Source organism: Pseudophryne corroboree, chromosome 4 (assembly GCF_028390025.1).
Source record: "Pseudophryne corroboree isolate aPseCor3 chromosome 4, aPseCor3.hap2, whole genome shotgun sequence".
In the NCBI taxonomy this organism is placed as follows: Eukaryota; Metazoa; Chordata; class Amphibia; order Anura; family Myobatrachidae; genus Pseudophryne; species Pseudophryne corroboree.
The window spans coordinates 721,116,820-721,137,770 of NC_086447.1; the positions used below are offsets into that span (position 1 = coordinate 721,116,820).

General features: G+C 45.0%; 1 protein-coding gene across 7 annotated transcripts in view; it reads right to left on the bottom strand.

Annotated features, from left to right (window-relative positions):
• MAP4K3 (mitogen-activated protein kinase kinase kinase kinase 3) overlaps positions 1 to 20,951 on the bottom strand; it is a 691,402-nt gene that overhangs the window by 161,110 nt on the left and 509,341 nt on the right. For 4 of the 7 annotated variants that reach the window (XM_063918039.1, XM_063918043.1, XM_063918042.1 and 1 more), the window contains one exon: positions 2,859 to 2,917. In XM_063918039.1, coding sequence (XP_063774109.1) covers positions 2,859 to 2,917 — 59 coding nt within the window. Of the gene's footprint in view, positions 1 to 2,858; positions 2,918 to 7,498; positions 7,541 to 20,951 lie in introns of all 7 variants that reach the window. The other 3 variants (XM_063918040.1, XM_063918038.1, XM_063918041.1) reach the window with 1 other exon arrangement.

Genomic DNA, 20,951 nt, shown 5'->3' on the forward strand with positions numbered 1-20,951 from the left:
AAAAAAAAATCTGAGTTCGGTCAGCATCCCTACATTACATACGGCCCCATGTGTGTGATGAAGAAAACAGATGATTTTTGTTGACCAACGTAATGATCATACATAAATTGAACTAATAGGATCATTACTGAGCATTTCTTAAATGTGGTCAGAAACTTGGTCAAAGAAGGCCTTTTACAGCCTTTACAGTCATATACCAATTACACTGACAAGCCCTAATGACGGGATGTACAGTAGTTATGATCCCGGCAGTCGGGATCTCGGCTCGCCCCCCTGCCGGCATTCTGGCGGCCAGGATGCCGCCGTCGGTATGCTGACCACCTGGATTCCGACCACCGGTCCCCCAATCCCAACCCCTAATGTCACTGGCATGGATCTGATCAATCAGCCTGACAACCCAATAGCTGGAACTTGACAAATACTGTTACCGGCACATGAGTAAGCCTTGCATGGCCAGGTTAGGGAGTAGGATTGCTCAACTAGACTAGGGAGCAAGATTGCACTGCCTGCTTAGGGAGTAATATTGCATGGCCAGGTTAGGGAGTAGGATTGCACAGCTAGGTTAGGTAGTAGGATTGCTCAGTTAGATTAGGGAGTAAGATTGCACTGCCTGCTTAGGGAGTAATATTGCATGGCCAGGTTAGGGAGTAGGATTGCACAGCTAGGTTAGGTAGTAGGATTGCTCAGTTAGGGAGTAAGATTGCACTGCCTGCTTAAGGAGTAATATTGCATGGCCAGGTTAGGGAGTAGAATTGCACAGGTAGGTTAGGGAGTAGGATTGCTCAGATAGATTAGGGAGTAAGATTGCACTGCCTGCTTAGGGAGTAATATTGCATGGCCAGGTTAGGGAGTAGAATTGCACAGGTAGGTTAGGGAGTAGGATTGCACAGCTAGGTTAGGGAGTAGGATTGCTCAAATAGATTAGGGAGTAAGATTGCACTGCCTGCTTAGGGAGTAATATTGCATGGTATGCTGACCACCTGGATTCCGACCACCGGTCCCCCAATCCCAACCCCTAATGTCACTGGCATGGATCTGATCAATCAGCCTGACAACCCAATAGCTGGAACTTGACAAATACTGTTACCGGCACATGAGTAAGACTTGCATGGCCAGGTTAGGGAGTAGGATTGCTCAACTAGATTAGGGAGCAAGATTGCACTGCCTGCGTAGGGGAGTAATATTGCATGGCCAGGTTAGGGAGTAGGATTGCACAGCTAGGTTAGGGAGTAGGATTGCTCAGATAGATTAGGGAGTAAGATTGGACTGCCTGCTTAAGGAGTAATATTGCATGGCCAGGTTAAGGAGTAGAATTGCACAGGTAGGTTAGGGAGTAGGATTGCACAGCTAGGTTAGGGAGTAGGATTGCTCAAATAGATTAGGGAGTAAGATTGCACTGCCTGCTTAGGGAGTAATATTGCATGGCCAGGTTAGGGAGTAGGATTGCACAGCTAGGTTAGGTAGTAGGATTGCTCAGTTAGATTAGGGAGTAAGATTGCACTGCCTGCTTAGGGAGTAATATTGCATGGCCAGGTTAGGGAGTAGGATTGCACAGCTAGGTTAGGTAGTAGGATTGCTCAGTTAGGGAGTAAGATTGCACTGCCTGCTTAAGGAGTAATATTGCATGGCCAGGTTAGGGAGTAGGATTGCACAGCTAGGTTAGGTAGTAGGATTGCTCAGTTAGATTAGGGAGTAAGATTGCACTGCCTGCTTAGGGAGTAATATTGCATGGCCAGGTTAGGGAGTAGGATTGCACAGCTAGGTTAGGTAGTAGGATTGCTCAGTTAGGGAGTAAGATTGCACTGCCTGCTTAAGGAGTAATATTGCATGGCCAGGTTAGGGAGTAGAATTGCACAGGTAGGTTAGGGAGTAGGATTGCTCAGATAGATTAGGGAGTAAGATTGCACTGCCTGCTTAGGGAGTAATATTGCATGGCCAGGTTAGGGAGTAGAATTGCACAGGTAGGTTAGGGAGTAGGATTGCACAGCTAGGTTAGGGAGTAGGATTGCTCAAATAGATTAGGGAGTAAGATTGCACTGCCTGCTTAGGGAGTAATATTGCATGGTATGCTGACCACCTGGATTCCGACCACCGGTCCCCCAATCCCAACCCCTAATGTCACTGGCATGGATCTGATCAATCAGCCTGACAACCCAATAGCTGGAACTTGACAAATACTGTTACCGGCACATGAGTAAGACTTGCATGGCCAGGTTAGGGAGTAGGATTGCTCAACTAGATTAGGGAGCAAGATTGCACTGCCTGCGTAGGGAGTAATATTGCATGGCCAGGTTAGGGAGTAGGATTGCACAGCTAGGTTAGGGAGTAGGATTGCTCAGATAGATTAGGGAGTAAGATTGGACTGCCTGCTTAAGGAGTAATATTGCATGGCCAGGTTAAGGAGTAGAATTGCACAGGTAGGTTAGGGAGTAGGATTGCACAGCTAGGTTAGGGAGTAGGATTGCTCAAATAGATTAGGGAGTAAGATTGCACTGCCTGCTTAGGGAGTAATATTGCATGGCCAGGTTAGGGAGTAGAATTGCACAGGTAGGTTAGGGAGTAGGATTGCACAGCTAGGTTAGGGAGTAGGATTGCTCAAATAGATTAGGGAGTAAGATTGCACTGCCTGCTTAGGGAGTAATATTGCATGGCCAGGTTAGGGACTAGAATTGCACAGGTAGGTTAGGGAGTAGGATTGCACAGCTAGGTTAGGGAGGTAGGATTGCTCAAATAGATTAGGGAGTAAGATTGCACTGCCTGCTTAGGGAGTAATATTGCATGGCCAGGTTAGGTACCAGGATTGCAAACTCAAGTATTTCAGAAAAATTAATCCATGTTCAGATTTAAATGTAACTTACTTGTTTCCTCCAAGGAAATAGCCACTCTGAGACCCTTGGCCATAGTCTAACTGTAGGTCCTACACAAACAGAATAAAATCAGAATAGAAAAGGTGTTATTCAGTCAATTCAATAGTGCAATAAAATAACAAGACAAAGGGCGGAATTCAATTAGCCGTGATAGATTACCACGGGCTAATTGATCCCCGGGGCTATCCAATTAGCCCCGAAAGCGGAAGTCAACTGGGATTTTTTTTCACTTGCTCCAGCAACCCTGTTAACGCACAAATCCGTGAACTTTTGTGTTAACACTCACTAACAGTTTAAGTTAATAGGTGTTAACAAGACTATTGGGAGAAACTGGGGGTGCCACTGAATAGCCTCGGGCGTTAAAGAACAAGGCTACCTTCTGTTTTTGCAGGCAATTGAATTCCCCCCAAAATGTTAAGATGCATCAAATTAATGAGCATTAACAATCAATTTAAATTGAGTAAGATTTTAGGAGTGGCATATAACATTGTAAAGGGAGTTTTAGGTTGGTCAAGTGTTTCCCTAATACTGTAGTTATAACCAAAGAACACATATCAACAGTAAAAAGTATTTTAGAAGGGGAACCTCTGGAAACCAGATTTTCTTTCTAAACAGCCACTGAAGTAACCTGCAAGATGCCAGTGACTAGGAACAATAGCTTACACTGAACTACACAGAGAAAAATGTCAGCAATCTTGAATTCTAGCAGCATACAGATGTGTCCACTTACATCTTTGCTTTTTTACAAATTTGGCACAACATGCATAACACGGCTAAGCTGTTTTTCACGAGTAGCGAGTGGATGAATTTTAAAATTTTTGTTTGCAATAATAGAATATGTATAAACTAACATACTAAAGAGGCAAACTCAGAAAAATCACAAGGCATGGCTAAATTTCTGAGTCTATGGCATGCAAAACTGTGCCATACATGGCGGGATATAGCAAAGATGTATGTTGACACATCTGTACATGACATTTGAGAATACTTAAACAAGTGTTCACCTTGCAATTTAAGAACATTGATACACATATAAAAATGAGGACGTTTCCGTTATTTTACAATAAGTTTTTATCTGTTATGAAAATGATCCAAGAGTCTAAAACAAATTGTGCTAATATGTATATATAAATGCCCAATATATCCCTGTGCAGGTGAAAAAACAAACAAAATACAGATAAAAAAAGAAGACAACATTAGGATTCATACAGTCAATTTTCAAGAGCCACACTTAACTATTACAGGCTGTGTGGACATTATTTTGAAATGTAGTTTAATGATTAAAACAGTAATGATTAAAATACACAGAACTTTTCTATACAATGAAATGAATCAAACATAGTAATTAGCAGATTAAGGACACATTCTCTTTGTGAGCAAAACATTTAGATAACATAAAACAGAAAGCTCCACATACTGTAGATATGTTTATTTCAAAGAAATATCTTAGTTCTGATATACAAAATGTCAACTCAATAAAATTAAGTACAAACCTAATTCTCAACTCGGATTTATATAAATTTGTTGAAAGCACAATAATAGTGAAATATTTTGGGACTTCTATTGGAGTGAATGACCGAGACTGATAAAACAAGTTAACTGAAAATCATTTTAGAATTTGGATGCCAAAAAATAAAGAAAGATATGACTATATGCCTTTCTCTTCAGGAACGTAAAACACTGTACTAGCTAGCGTCAAGCAGAGAATTTTGAAGGACAATTTTCAGTGGCGTCACTTATCCTTCCGTCACCTGGTATGGCTGCCGAGAAAAAGGGGGCGTGGCTTCACAAAATGGGGGAGTAGCTGCTAAAAAAAGAAGCGTGGCTTCGCAGAACAGCCTCTAATGGGGGCATGGCTCAGTGGAACGAGGCTGCGCGTCACGATCTCCGTTTCAGTCACTTGGATGACCTGGGAGGTGCGGCCTACCCACCGAAACTGCCTTTTCTGCAGTGCCGGCTTCTTACACAGTGACAGGAGCAGAGTGCTGCATGTAATGTTACAGTGCAGCACTCGGCTACTGTCACTGAGCAGGAGCCAGCACTTTGGTGTCACCCCTAAGTGGGTGACACCCAGGTGCGGGCCGCATACCCCTTGTGACGCCACTGAGAATTTCCCAATGTAAAAGTTCTAGTACAAAGGGAAAACATATGCCTTAGCCTAAGGCTTGAATGATGCCTGAATGATAAGGGGGAATACAATTAGACCTGATAATTTACCGGGTGTAAAAATTGGTGGTAGCCTTGGGCATTAAGACTAGATGCTAATCAACTGCAGCTCTTTTTTCTCGCCCAATAAATGAACTGCTAATCGGAGTTAGCAAATATAATCTGGAACAAGTTCCCAGGCCTATGTGATAACGGGTTCGCAGCACCCAAAAAAAAAAAGGGATTTATCTAGGATTTCTTTTTGGGTCTGCTCAGAAAAAAAAATCCTGTTAACTGCAGCCTGTGGGCTGCCTTCAGGGTTAATTGAATTCCCCTTGCTAAAGATTTCTCAGCTGACAGAGGGGTCCGTTAAGTAAGCTATAAACATTTGCCAATTGACCACTCGATATGTTGAGCCAGACATCACTCCTGGGTGGAAATTTAAATTTGCCCCCCCTTCCCAGTTGTGATGTCAATGTCGGCAGTTCCTGCAGCCAATATAGAGGCAATCAGTGGGTCTTTCCGATACATCGCCACTGGCTGTGTTGCAGGGCTGACGTAATATGTCTGTAAACAACGTTGTTCATAGACATGACAGGTGTATACACTCACCGATTTGCTACAGATATATAGTTCATCCCTCAAATGAACGATATATCATTCTAGTGTGTACCCAGGCATTCTGTGGTCCAAGGATAAAAACTCACTCCAGTATAGTCTATGCATTACACTGTTCAATAAAATATGTTTTGCATAACAAAGGCTCTGGTGGTCAGAAATGTGTTTGCAGTTTTTATGTAAGCCAACCCTGAGTGTGGATTATTAGATAGTTAAAAGGTTGACATTCTATATGTAGACACCAAAAGGTTGACAGGATCAAAAGGTCGACAGGGTTAAAAGTTTGAGACAAAAAAAAAGTAGACTTTTTTTTGTATATGTGTGTGTTATTTTGTGTTTTGAAACCTATTTAACCCAAGTTTGTTGAAATGCATCGCTCGCCACGCTTTGTACGCAGTGACTCGCTTTGCCTGCCACAAGATTACTAGCGGTAATAGTTTGTGACATGGATAGTAAATGCAGCAAAAGTTGTAAAAACCATAAAAAATTGTGTGTTGACCTTTTGACCCTATGAGGTCAAACCTGACTGCCGAGCTTTTAACTGTCTAACAACCATCTCCCATCAACTCCACCCTCGAAACACATACCTACAGCTCCACTCACCCAACAATGTCGGGATTAGGGAGACTATAGAGTGGGTGACATACATTGCCACTCTATGGAGCTACTATATTGTGCTCCTGTTTTATTATTACAAATAGAGGTCATGGGATCTACATTATGGGGTGTATTCAATTCTTGTCGGAACTGCCGTCTTGTAGTAAAGATGGCAGTTACCGACTTTTTCAGGTCGAATAGTGATTCAACCTATTCAATGAAGCTGCCATTTTTCCGACAGGTCGGCATTTCCGACTTGTTGGAAAACACGTGGATTTGCGGATTAGCCGCGGATCCACGTATTCTGACGGATTTGTGGCCAAATCCGACAGCTTTTAGCCCCGTTTTCGACAATGTCAGTCCGACTTGGGGGAGGTTACTGGGAGAGAGGACAAGACGCAGGTCCATCGCAACAGTATTTGCACAAAACATGGCACTAGCGTTTGAAATCCCATGGCCATTCTTAGCGACACAGGATTACTCAGGGAGGTTAATTATCTAAGGGTCTGCGATTGCTGCTACAGTATGTGTTTGTACACAGTTGCTTTGATCTACAAAGCCACCAGGAGTCTCATTAGAATTTCAGGCGTCTGTGTCATTTGCACATCACCTGCGTATGGGATCACAGCTGTGAATGTATTATAACTTTGAATCAGGCCCATAGTCTGCAGATCTTCCACCGAGCAGAATAGATTTGGAATAGTAAATGTACAAAAGACGCAATGTGACAAAAATACCCTACTGTATTATCAGGTGAAATCATGCGACTACCACCGAAGGCACAAACAACCTTATACTTCACTGATGTCACTAATGTCTATGCATTACACTGTCTATGCATTACAATGTTCATGGAGTAGCTGCACTGCCATGAACATTGGGAAGGCCAGCATGGTTGTCCCCACTAAGCACAAGCACTAAATATGCACTTTACGAGCAGGTTCCTCATTGGCTATTAGACAGACAAAGCTTTTCATGCCAGATTGATTACTGCACGAGTAGGCAAAAGATGAAGACAATTTTATGTATGTGTCTATTACACATATCACTGGATTGCTCTTATCTATTAGTTATAATCATTGTCCAAGTAAAATGCATCTGAAACAATTCTAGAATCAAGATGACAAGAGCACATACCTCTGAGGTCTAATATGTTCATATTAATTCTTGATCAGTGGGTACAAATCACTTAATCAGCATATGGTGTTTGACTTCAACTGATGCAGTGTATTCCTGCTTGTTATTCTGCACTAGGCCCCTGGCATAATTACCTGTGCAGGGCACGGAAAAGCCCGCTGGCCATTCTGTCCCAGCTAGGAAAAGCAAAATGTTTTTTTAGGAGAAAACCCAAATCTGTCTCTGAGACTTAGGCTGTTTGTCACAATTTAGTTCAAGAACCGAGACAGTGAAAATAACAAGAGGAAAGGAAAAATCCTGCAAATGTGAGAGGTTGTTCAACTGCCACCCCGAGAATCACATCTAACGTGACATTTTCATGAACATGACATCTGTCAGGGCTGCTTAAAGTGGTATCAAGAGATTGCAAGGCAGGCTGCATCAACTATAAATAAGACTTCTCCAGAAGACAATAGTTAATGAATATATACAGTAATGTATATGTATTCCCTAGAGACAAGCAACGTAGAAGCAGAGTTTATTATGACATTACACAGTGCATTGGCATAGTAGGCGCACTGCTGCTTCACTGTGCTAGGGAAACGGTTCAATTCCGACCAGGGCTTTACTCTGTGGATCGTTTGTAGGATTCCCTCCTCCGTCTGTGTGAGCTTCCAATCGTTGCTCCAGTTTCCCACCACAATCAGCAAAAAGGTTAATTAACTTCTGACAAAAATAAACCTATTGTTAGCCCGATGGAGCAGGAACTAACATGAATCATTGAACATAAGTATGGTATCCCGTAGACACAGGGGTATGGCTGTCTAAGTCGACAAGCATAAGGTTGACAGTGTCTAGGTTGACCACAAAAGGTCGACATGACAAAAAGGTTGACACAAGATAAGGTCGGCATAAGAAAAAGTAGACAAGAAAAGGTCGACATGGGGCTTTTAATTTTTGGCCATATCATTTACGCAATAAAGTGACCGGGAAACCCAATAAGTGCACAGCGTCTGCTCGCCATGGTTCGGGCAAGTAGCCTCGCCCCGCTATCATAGTCCACGTGGATCGTAAAGTAAAAAGTAAAAAAATAAAAACAAATTGTACAAAAGGCTTGTCGACCCCTGACATCCTTTTGTTCATGTTGACTGTCGATCTTATCCATGTCGACCTAGCATCCGCATACCATCCACAGATGTGCATTTTAAAAAGCAGAAGGAGTTTAAACAAAACAGAAATGTGGGAGAAGAGAAATTTGCTGCTGCTCAGTGATAATTAATGCACACCGACAGGATCCCCAAGTGACTTCTCTGAGGCTGGGCACACACTATGCAATATATTGGATACACAAAGGTGTACGGTATATTGTCCCAGCCGTTGGATTGTGTATAAATCAGATATGTCTGAGAACAACATAATTTGCAAACATATCATGTTGTTTGTGCAGCACGGCAGATGTCATTACCGATCCCTATGGCTGGGCATGTCTAGTTAGACAGTCATTAGGTCGACATGGTCAAAGATCTACAGGTAAAAAGTCGCCTGTGTCTAAGGGTGGTAGGTACAAAAGATCACCATGACAATGGTTGACAGACAAATGGTCGACACAATTTAAAAAAAAAAGCATTTTAAACTTTTGCTTCATTTACCATCCACGTGGACTGCGAATGAGAATAGTAACCTGTGGAGAACCCAGAGGTAGAGGAGTGAGCCACCTTGCGTGAGGGTACAAGGTACACTAATTGTGGCCACATATGATGAAACAAACAAAAAAAATGACACGTCAAAAAAAAAATAAGATTTTAAACCTACCGGTAAATATTTTTCTCGTAGTCCGTAGAGGATGCTGGGGACTCCGTAAGGACCATGGGGATAGACGGGCTCCGCAGGAGACATGGGCACTTTAAGAAAGACTTTAGGTCTGGGTGTGCACTGGCTCCTCCCTCTATGCCCCTCCTCTAGACCTCAGTTAGAGAAACTGTGCCCAGAGGAGAAGGACAGTACGAGGAAAGGATTTTTGTTAATCCAAGGGCAAGATTCATACCAGCCACACCAATCACACCGTATAACTTGTGTATCTATTAAACAGTTAACAGTATGAAAAAACAACGTAGCATCAGTCCAACCTGATGAAACTATACCATAACCCTTATGTAAGCAAAACTATATACAAGTCTTGCAGAAGTAGTCCGCACTTGGGACGGGCGCCCAGCATCCTCTACGGACTATGAGAAAAAGATTTACCGGTAGGTTTAAAATCTTATTTTCTCTAACGTGCTAGAGGATGCTGGGGACTCCGTAAGGACCATGGGGATTATACCAAAGCTCCCAAATGGGCGGGAGAGTGCGGATGACTCTGGAGCACCGAATGAGCAAACCTTAGGTCCTCCTGAGCCAGGGTATCAAACTTATAGAACTTTGCAAAGGTGTTTGAACCCAACCAAGTAGCAGCTCGGCACAGTTGTAGTGCCGAGACCCCTCGGGCAGCCACCCAAGACGAGCCCACGTTCCTAGTGGAATGGGCCTTGACCGATTTTGGTAACGGCAATCCAGCCGTAGAATGCGCCTGCTGAATCGTATTACAGATCCAGCGAGCAATAGTCTGCTTCGAAGCAGGGGCGCCAACCTTGTTAGCTGCATATAGGACAAACAGTGCTTCTGTTTTCCTGACGCTAGCCGTTCTGGCCACATACATTTTCAAAGCCCTGACTACATCAAGGAACTCGGAATCCTCCAAATCTCGTGTAGCCACAGGCACCACAATAGGTTGGTTCATATGAAAAGATGACACTACCTTAGGCAAGAATTGAGGACGGGTAGGCAATTCCGCCCTATCCATATGGAAAACCAGATAGGGGCTTTTATGAGACAAAGCCGCCAATTCCGATACTCGCCTAGCCGAAGCCAAGGCTAATAACATGACCACCTTCCAAGTGAGATATTTTAACTCCACCGTTTGAAGTGGTTCAAACCAGTGCGACTTAAGGAAACTCAACACCACGTTAAGGTCCCAAGGCGCCACCGGAGGTATAAAAGGAGGCTGAATATGCAGCACTCCCTTCACAAAAGTCTATACTTCTGGGAGAGAAGCCAATTCTTTTTGAAAGAAAATAGATAAGGCCGAAATCTGAACCTTAATGGAGCCTAATTTTATGCCCAAATTCACTCCAGTCTGTAGGAAGTGAAGGAAACGGCCCAGATGGAATTCTTCCGTAGGAGCATTCCTGGCCTCACACCAAGAAACATATTTTCGCCATAAACGGTGATAATGTTTAGCTGTCACTTCCTTCCTAGCCTTTATCAGAGTAGGAATGACCTCATCCGGAATTCCCTTTTCCGCTAGGATCCGGCGTTCAACCGCCATGCCGTCAGACGCAGCCGCGGTAAGTCTTGGAACAGACATGGCCCCTGTTGTAACAGGTCCTGTCGTAGAGGAAGAGGCCACGGATCTTCTGTGAGCATTTCCAGCAGATCCGGATACCAGGTCCTTCGTGGCCAATCTGGAACAATGAGAATTGTTCTCACTCCTCTTTTTCTTATTATTCTCAACACCTTGGGTATGAGAGGAAGAGGAGGAAACGCATAGACCGACTGGGACACCCACGGTGTCACTAGGGCGTCTACTGCTACCGCCTGAGGTTCATTTGATTTGGCGCAATACCTCTGTAGCTTTTTGTTGAGGCGGGATGCCATCATGTCTATCTGGGGTAGTCCCCACTGACTTGCAATCTGTGCGAAGACTTCCCGATGAAGTCCCCACTCCCCTGGATGCAGGTCGTGTCTGCTGAGGAAGTCTGCTTCCCAGTTGTCCACTCCCGGAATGAACACTGCTGATAGTGCGCTTACATAATTTTCCGCCCAGCGAAGAATCTTGGTGGCTTCCGCCATTGCCACTCTGCTCCTTGTGCCGCCTTGGCGGTTTACATGAGCCACTGCGGTTATGTTGTCTGACTGGATCAGAACTGGTTGGTCGCGAAGCAAGTTCTCCGCTTGACGTAGGGCGTTGTATATGGCCCTCAGTTCCAGGATGTTGATGTGAAGACAAGTCTCTTGACTTGTCCAAAGTCCTTGGAAGTTTCTTCCCTGTGTGACTGCTCCCCACCCTCTGAGGCTCGCGTCCGTGGTCACCAGGATCCAATCCTGAATGCCGAACCTGCGTCCTTCCAAAAGGTGAGCACTCTGCAGCCACCATAGGAGAGATACCCTGGCCCTGGGGAACAGGGTGATCCGCTGATGAATTTGTAGATGTGACCTGGACCACTTGTCCAATAGGTCCCATTGGAAAGTCCTTGCATGGAACCTACCGAAGGGAATGGCTTCGTATGTTGTCACCATTTTTCCCAGGACTTGAGTGCAATGATGCACAGACACTTGTTTTGGCTTCAATAGGTTCTTGACTAGAGTCATGAGTTCCTGAGCTTTTTCTATCGGGAGAAAAACCCTTTTCTGGTCTGTGTCCAGAATCATGCCCAAGAAGGTCAGACGAGTCGTAGGAACCAGCTGTGACTTCGGGATATTGAGAATCCAGCCGTGTTGCTGTAACACCATCAATGAAAGTGACACGCTGTTCAGTAACTTCTCTCGTGATCTCGCTTTTATGAGGCGATCGTCCAAGTATGGGATAATTGTGACACCCTGCTTGCGCAGGAGCACCATCATTTCTGCCATTACCTTGGTGGAAATCCTCGGGGCCGTGGAAAGCCCAAACGGCAACGTCTGAAATTGGTAATGACAATCCTGTACCGCAAATCTCAGGTACGCCTGGTGAGGTGGATAAATGGGGACATGAAGGTATGCATCCTTTATGTCCAGAGATACCATAAAATCCCCCCCTCCCAGGCTGGCGATGACCGCTCTGAGCGATTCCATCTTGAACTTGAATCGTTTTAAGTATAGGTTCAGGGATTTTAAATTCAATATGGGTCTGACCGAACCGTCCGGTTTCGGAACTACAAACAGGGTTGAGTAGTATCCCTTCCCTCTCTGAAGCAGGGGAACTTCGACCACCACTTGTTGAAGACACAATTTGTGAATAGCATTTAACACTATCTCCCTTTCTAGGGGAGAAGTCGGTAGAGCCGATTTGAAAAACCGGCGAGGAGGCACCTCTTCGAATTCCAGCTTGTATCCCTGAGAAACAATTTCTATTGCCCAGGGATCCACCTGTGAGTGAACCCAGAGGTGGCAGAAAAGTCGAAGACGTGCCCCCACTGGGGTGGACTCCCTCAGCGGAGCGCCAGCGTCATGCGGTGGATTTTGCAGAGGTCAGGGAGGACTTCTGTTCCTGGGAACTAGCTGTGCTGTGCAGCTTTTTACCTCTGCCCTTACCTCTGGCAAGAAAGGACGATCCACGTACTCTTTTGCTTTTATTTGAACGAAAGGACTGCATTTGATAATGTGGCGCTTTCTTAGGTTGTGAGGGAACATAAGGCAAAAAATTTGATTTACCTGCCGTAGCTGTGGAGACCAGGTCCGAGAGACCTTCCCCAAACAATTCCTCACCCTTGTAAGGTAAAACCTCCATATGTCTGTTTGAGTCGGCATCACCTGTCCACTGCCGGGTCCAGAGGACTCGTCTAGCAGAGATTGACATAGCGTTTATTCTGGAACCCAGTAAACTAATGTCTCTTTGAGCATCTCTCATATATAAGACAGCATCCTTTATATCGCCTAGGGTCAATAAAATGGTATCCTTATCTAGGGTCTCAATCTCCGCCAATAAGGAATCTGTCCATGCTGCTACCGCGCTACAAACCCAGGCCGACGCAATTGCCGGTCTGAGTAATGTACCAGAATGTGTGTAAATGGATTTCAAGGTAACCTCCTGCTTACGGTCAGCAGGATCCTTGATGGTAGCCGTATCTTGAGATGGCAGCGCTATTTTTTTGACAAGCGTGTCAATGCTTTGTCCACCTTAGGGGAGGATTCCCACCGTATCCTGTCCGCTGGCGGGAAAGGATACGCCATAAGAATCCTTTTGGGAATCTGCAGTTTTTTGTCCGGAGATTCCCACGCTTTTTCACATAATTCGTTCAACTCATGTGAGGAGGGAAAAGTTACCTCAGGCTTCTTTCCTTTATACATGTGTACCCTCGTGTCAGGGACAGGGGGTTCCTCTGTGATATGCAACACTTCTTTTATTGCAATAATCATATATCGAATACATTTAGCCACTTTTGGCTGTAACTTTGCATCATCGTAGTCGACACTGGAGTCCGAATCCGTGTCGGTATCAGTGTCTGGTATTTGGGATAGTGGGCACTTCTGAGACCCTGAAGGTCCCGGCGACATAGGGACAGACATGGGTTCACTCCCTGACTGTTCCTTAGCTTCAGCTTTATCTAATCTTTTGTGCAATAAGTTCACACTAGCACTTAAAACATTCCACATATCCATCCAGTCAGGTGTCGGCACCGCCGACGGAGACCTCACAATCATACGCTCCCCCTCCTCCCTAGGTGAACCTTCTATCTCAGACATGTCGACACACGCGTACCGACACACCACACACACAGGGAACCTTTTATCTGAAGATAGTTTCCCCACAAGGCCCTTTGGAGAGACAGAGAGAGAGAATATGCCAGCACACACCCCAGCGCTATATGACCCTGGAAAAAAACACTAAATGTTTATCCAGTAGCGCTGTTTATACTTTAAATCTGCCAAATATGTGCCCCCCCCCCCCCTCTTAAAACCCCTCTATCACCGTGTATAAGCAGGGGAGAGTCCGGGGAGCTTCCTCTCAGCGCTGTGCTGTGGAGAAAAATGGTGCTGGTGAGTGCTGAGGGAGAAGCCCCGCCCCCTCGGCGGCGGGCTTCTGTCCCGCTCAAAATTCCTGAAAACTGGCGGGGGCTCTGTTATATACATGTACAGTGCCCATCTGTACATGTATATACTTATTTTGCCAATGGAAAGGTTTTATTGCTGCCCAGAGCGCCCCCCTGCGCCCTGCACCCTCACAGTGACTGCGGTGTGTGAGGTGCATGGGAGCAATGGCGCACAGCTTTACTGCTGTGCGTTACCTCAGTGAAGATCATGAAGTCTTCTGCCGCCTCTGAAGTCTTCTTTTCTTCTCATACTCACCCGGCCTCTATCTTCCGGCTCTGCGAGGAGGACGGCGGCGCGTCTCTGGGACGGACGGCGAGGGTGAGACCAGCGTACCAATCCCTCTGGAGCTAATGGTGTCCAGTAGCCTAAGAAACAGAGCCTTGAAACTCACAGAAGTAGGTCTGTTTCTCTCTCCTCAGTCCCTCGATGCAGGGAGTCTGTTGCCAGCAGTGCTCCCTGAAAATAAAAAACCTAACAAATATACTTTCTGACAGGAAGCTCAGGAGAGCTCCCTGTAGTGCACTCATCTCCTCTGGGCAAAGTATCAAACTGAGGTCTAGAGGAGGGGCATAGAGGGAGGAGCCAGTGCACACCCAGACCTAAAGTCTTTCTTAAAGTGCCCATGTCTCCTGCGGAGCCCGTCTATCCCCATGGTCCTTACGGAGTCCCCAGCATCCTCTAGGACGTTAGAGAAAAAGGGGTCAACCTTCTGCATGTCAACCTTAGACACAGTTGACCTTTTGGCCCTGTCAACCTTTTGCATGTCGACTATATGGTGTCAACCTATTGACTGTAGATCTATTGTACCACACCCCTAAAGTTATCTAAATAATCAAAAGCAGCACTAGCTACTACCACTTTTGGACCAACCCCTTAATTAACTGCATGGTTTACATTAATCTCATTTTTTTTGTAAAAGTCATGAGAGTAAGTGAATAAAGTTCTCAATATTTCATTTCTTTTCACCCCCTTCCACACCTGTTCTGTTTCTGCTGACGGGTGTGGTATAATCATTTCAGCCCAACCCTTTACGCAACTAAATCTGATATGCGCGATAACAGAGATCACTTTAGAAAGGAGATTGGGCGAGATAGATCATTTGAATACTGCCACGTATTAATATATTAAATGATTACCATTTAGTGTTGTGTATATACTAAGGGCTCTTTCTGTAGTATTGGTATTAATGGTAATGCTGCAGCCAGCTCACCTTCAGCAAGGAACGCAATGATTAGCTTCGCTCCCACCATTAAAGGGAATATATAACCCTATCAGTGGCGGCTCCAGAGGTAGGGCTGCAGCGCAGTCCACAATTCAAATAGGTTAGTCATGCCAACTGCCAGGGAGTCCTGGGTGACGATGTTTGGCAGCAGTTGGTGTGTCTCGCCCCACCTCTGGAGTCGCCACTGCACCCCTTCATGTCAATGCACCAAGCTACTGTACAGTATGTGCTTCCTTGTGAAAACAGATTCCATTGCACCTATGTATAGTAGGTACAGGACTTGTTTTGAAAATAAGCATTACTGATTGTTCTACTATGGTACAATTTAAAGTCAATCATGTAACACAAACGCCCAATGAGTACATGCAGACAGATCAATACATATAACTTGTATCTTGGGAAAAGAGTTAAGCAGCTGTTACACAAGAGTCCACCAACGTTGTAGTGAATAATTACCACAACAAATGAAGTACACAGCTATTGTGATGTTTTTCTGCAGTACACAGAGTATTACAAGTGCATTAATAGCCTGTTTCTGAGTCGCACACATCTCTGCTTGCGGACACATCAGGAATGCCAATGCGACTGCACGCATGTTTTCATGGGTACGCATCTCGCCAGCCTGCTGTTTTTTCAGATGCAGTCATCATAACTAGTATCAGGACCTACACCTACCCTAAGAGAACCGTCTGAAACACGGCATACACATGACACAGAATAGGATGCGACTCTAGCTACACGTTTATGATGTGAGAAGGTTCTCCTCCATGCAAGCGCCCAGTTTACACACAGAAACTCTCATTACATGTACTGAAAACAGTGGCCAACACGAGTCCTAATCAGAATAAGCCTAACATGAGAATTCTCACTACAGAGCACGCGCAGTTGCTACAATTCGCTACAAACAGCCACACATGGCACTGACTCAGGTCTTAGGACTGGGACAGGGACTCTATAACAAACACATCCTATAAGTTAAGCAGGTCCTATTTATGAGGTCTCAGAATATAAAGGTGCATTTCTGGATTTGATTTTTTTCCCCCCCGATATATTCTGGACAGTGGAGGAAATGAAGAGTTTTTTTTACATCGGAAATCAATGTTAATTATTTTATATTTGTGGCTACTGTATAGCGTGCACAATTGATGTAATGGCTAGCGCTACTGCGTGACATCACTGAGGTCATGGGTTCGATTCCCACCACAGCCCTGTGCGGAGTTTGTATATTCTCACTTTGCTTGCGTGGGTTTCCTCCGGGTGCTCCGCTTTCCTGCCACATTTCAAAAATTTACTGGTAGAGTAACTGGCTCCTGACAAAAAATTATTATCCCAAGTGTGTACATTTGTGTGCACATGCAGTAGGGCATATGGATTGTAAGTTCCACTGGGGCAAAGACTGATGTCAATGGCCAAATATTCTCTGTAGAGCGCTGAGGAATGTAATTGGTAATAAATTAAAATCATAAAATAAATAATTTTAAAAAAGATGCTCAATTATTTTATTACCTTCTATGTTCTATTTACTTTTTGCTTATATTAAAACTATTTTAAAATAATATCAGCCCATACTGTCTTTAATGAAAGATTAATTCCATATTAGAAATACAAGTTGCAGATTATAAAGCAATTCAACAGCTTTAAGCCGACCAGAAACCATTAAGTAACAATGCTCGTGGTTAGTTGTTTCGTGAAGAGTTGCGTTTCCATGTGCTTTAACCAGAGATATATGCCACCAAGCTAACAACATACAGAAACAGAGAAAGATGCAGAACGAAACTGAAACAGCGCAATTACAACAAAGAACAGACATATCTCAATAATACATAAACATTCCATGACCCAAGAACTGACAAGTACATGCCTAGATTGTTAGCAACTGTACAGTTACAGATTATCATCTACTATTTTTAGTTTTAGTTTTAAGTAGAGCAGGATCATCCATTGGACAACCTATCCCAGCAAGGACCCACTTGGCACTAAGGGAGCAAGACTGCTTAAAACAACTAATATTTTTTGAGAAAGGGAGGAGGGAAGGTGGCACAAACCAGTGTCTTGCCTAGGGCCCAATGGAATTTTAATCCAGCTTTGGTTGTAGGTTATGCACTTTGCTAAACACCTCTGCTGATTCATTGGCTGCTATCCAAAGCTTGCTATCACCAAATCAATACTGACCACTACTGATCTGCAGTGCAAATTAAGATCCGAGATCTGACAAACGAATGCTTCACAAGGGCTCCTAGTGTATAAGCTGTCCGTTACAGACACTTACACGTGCCTGCACTAAAGTGCATTTGCAAACTGCTAAACAGAAAGCGTAGAGAGGACAAAGGATTAAAGAGAAGGAAGTCGGAGCACTATGTCCACTGATATCATGCAACTATAGCTAGAAAACCCATTTCTGTGCAAACCACCACTGTCCCTGTAGAGTCTTTCATTATAACATACAGTAACCTTTTTTTTACTCAGCAAATTAAAATTGGGCACGAAAAAAGTATTAATCTCGTGTTTTCCTATAATGGGCTCGATTCAATTCAGCGTGGATTGAACAGAACCGGGAATTAGCTCCCGGTGCTATTCAATTAAGCGCGATGTGACGGCGGACAAGAGGATTTCTTCACACACCCCCGGAGTGGCGTGAGCGGAAATCTGCCAAAAATGCTTGCGCGATACTGATTTCTGCCCTTAGCGCGACGGAAATAGCATTGCACCGGGCACTTTAGTCGGAGAATGCTGGTTCTTGCGACAATACACCCAGTTTAATCCGCAAGAACTGGCCTTCTCTGACATGACAGCATGCTGAATTTAATAGCACAGGGAGCTAATTCCCAGCGCTATTCAATCCTTTGCTGAATTGAATCGAGCCCAATAAGGGGTCTCCTCTTGTATAAATCACTAGCTAGACCATCTTGACTATAGGGTATAGTTTCTGGCCTTGCTATGTAAGAAAGACTTACATGAGGCTACCTCCTTTACACAGGGACCAGGATGGTTGCATTATAAAGAGGAGGCAGGAGTTTCATGTCACAGTTATAGTTTGGATGTTTTATTTAAGTACTTCTACTTCTGGGTATTTCTAAAAAAAAAATAAAAAAAAAAATGCTTCTGCATCCCCATTTCTGAATCAATCTAAATTCTACTTTAGAATAGCTCAGGTCTCTAAGACAGTTCTGCTAGCACATTATATACTGTAGTGATATGAAGGCTACAGTGATGTAATTATGCAATGTCTCATCTGGGTGGAGTTTACACATTTTTCCTGTGTTTGCGTGGGATTCCTCCACAATCGAAAAATAAGAATTTACTCACCGGTAATTCTATTTCTCGTAGTCCGTAGTGGATGCTGGGACTCCGTAAGGACCATGGGGAATAGCGGCTCCGCAGGAGACTGGGCACAACTATAAAGAAAGCTTTAGACTACTGGTGTGCACTGGCTCCTCCCACTATGACCCTCCTCCAGACTTCAGTTAGGATACTGTGCCCGGAAGAGCTGACACAATAAAAAAAGGATTTTGAATCCCGGGTAAGACTCATACCAGCCACACCAATCACACCGTATAACTCGTGATACAATACCCAGTTAACAGTATGATAACAGAGGAGCCTCTCAACAGATGGCTCAACAATAACCCTTTAGTTAAACAATAACTATATACAAGTATTGCAGACAATCCGCACTTGGGATGGGCGCCCAGCATCCACTACTGACTACGAGAAATAGAATTACCGGTGAGTAAATTCTTACACGGTTTTTAGTGGCTCAAACCAATGTGACTTTAGGAAATCCAACACCACGTTGAGATCCCAAGGTGCCACTGGAGGCACAAAAGGGGGCTGAATATGCAGCACTCCCTTAACAAAAGTCTGAACTTCAGGTAGTGAAGCCAGTTCTCTCTGGAAGAAAATCGATAGGGCCGAAATCTGGACCTTAATGGAACCCAATTTTAGGCCCATAGTCACCCCTGACTGCAGGAAGTGCAGAAATCGACCCAGCTGAAATTCCTCCGTTGGGGCCTTCCTGGCCTCACACCACGCAACATATTTTCGCCAAATGCGGTGATAATGGTTTGCGGTAACTTCTTTCCTAGCTTTAATCAGCGTAGGAATGACTTCCTCCGGAATGCCCTTTTACTTCAGGATCCGGTGTTCAACCGCCATGCCGTCAAACGCAGCCGCGGTAAGTCTTGGAACAGACAGGGCCCCTGCTGTAGCAGGTCCTGTCTGAGCGGCAGAGGCCATGGGTCCTCTGAGATCATTTCTTGAAGTTCCGGGTACCAAGCTCTTCTTGGCCAATCCGGAACAATGAGTATAGTTCTTACTCCTCTTCTCCTTATTATCCTCAGTACCTTTGGTATGAGAGGAAGAGGAGGGAACACATAAACCGACCGGTACACCCACGGTGTCACTAGAGCGTCCACAGCTATCGCCTGAGGGTCTCTCGACCTGGCGCAATATCTTTCTAGCTTTTTGTTTAGGCGGGACGCCATCATGTCCACCTGTGGCCTTTCCCAACGGTTTACAATCATTTGGAAGACTTCTGGATGAAGTCCCCACTCTCCCTGGTGGAGGTCGTGCCTGCTGAGGAAGTCTGCTTCCCAGTTGTCCACTCCCGGAATGAACACTGCTGACAGTGCTAACACGTGATTTTCCGCCCATCGGAGAATCCTTGTGGCTTCTGCCATCGCCGTCCTGCTTCTCGTGCCGCCCTGTCGGTTTACATGGGCGACCGCCGTGATGTTGTCTGACTGGATCAGTACCGGCTGGTTTTGAAGCAGGGGTTTTGCCTGACTTAGGGCATTGTAAATGGCCCTCAGTTCCAGAATATTTATGTGCAGGGAAGTCTCCTGACTTGACCATAGTCCTTGGAAGTTTCTTCCCTGTGTGACTGCCCCCCAGCCTCGAAGGCAGGCATCCGTGGTCACCAGGACCCAGTCCTGTATGCCGAATCTGCGGCCCTCTTGCAGATGAGCACTCTGCAGCCACCACAGCAGAGACACCCTGGTCCTTGGAGACAGGGTTATCAGCCGATGCATCTGAAGATGCGATCCGGACCACTTGTCCAATAGGTCCCACTGAAAAGTTCTTGCATGGAACCTGCCGAATGGAATTGCTTCGTAGGAAGCTACCATCTTTCCCAGGATCCGCGTGCAGTGATGCACCGACACCTGTTTTGGTTTTAGGAGGCCTCTGACTAGAGATGACAGCTCCTTGGCCTTCTCCTCCGGGAGAAACACTTTTTTCTGTTCTGTGTCCAGAAGCATCCCCAGGAACAGTAGACGTGTCGTAGGGATCAGCTGTGACTTTGGAATATTTCGAACCCAGCCGTGCTGTTGTAGCACCTCCCGAGATAGTGCTACCCCGACCAACAACTGCTCCCTGGACCTCGCCTTTATCAGGAGATCGTCCAAGTACGGGATAATTAAAACTCCCTTCTTTCGAAGGAGTATCATCATTTCGGCCATTACCTTGGTAAAGACCCTCGGAGCCGTGGATAGACCGAACGGCAACGTCTGGAATTGGTAATGACAATCCTGAACCACAAATCTGAGGTACTCCTGGTG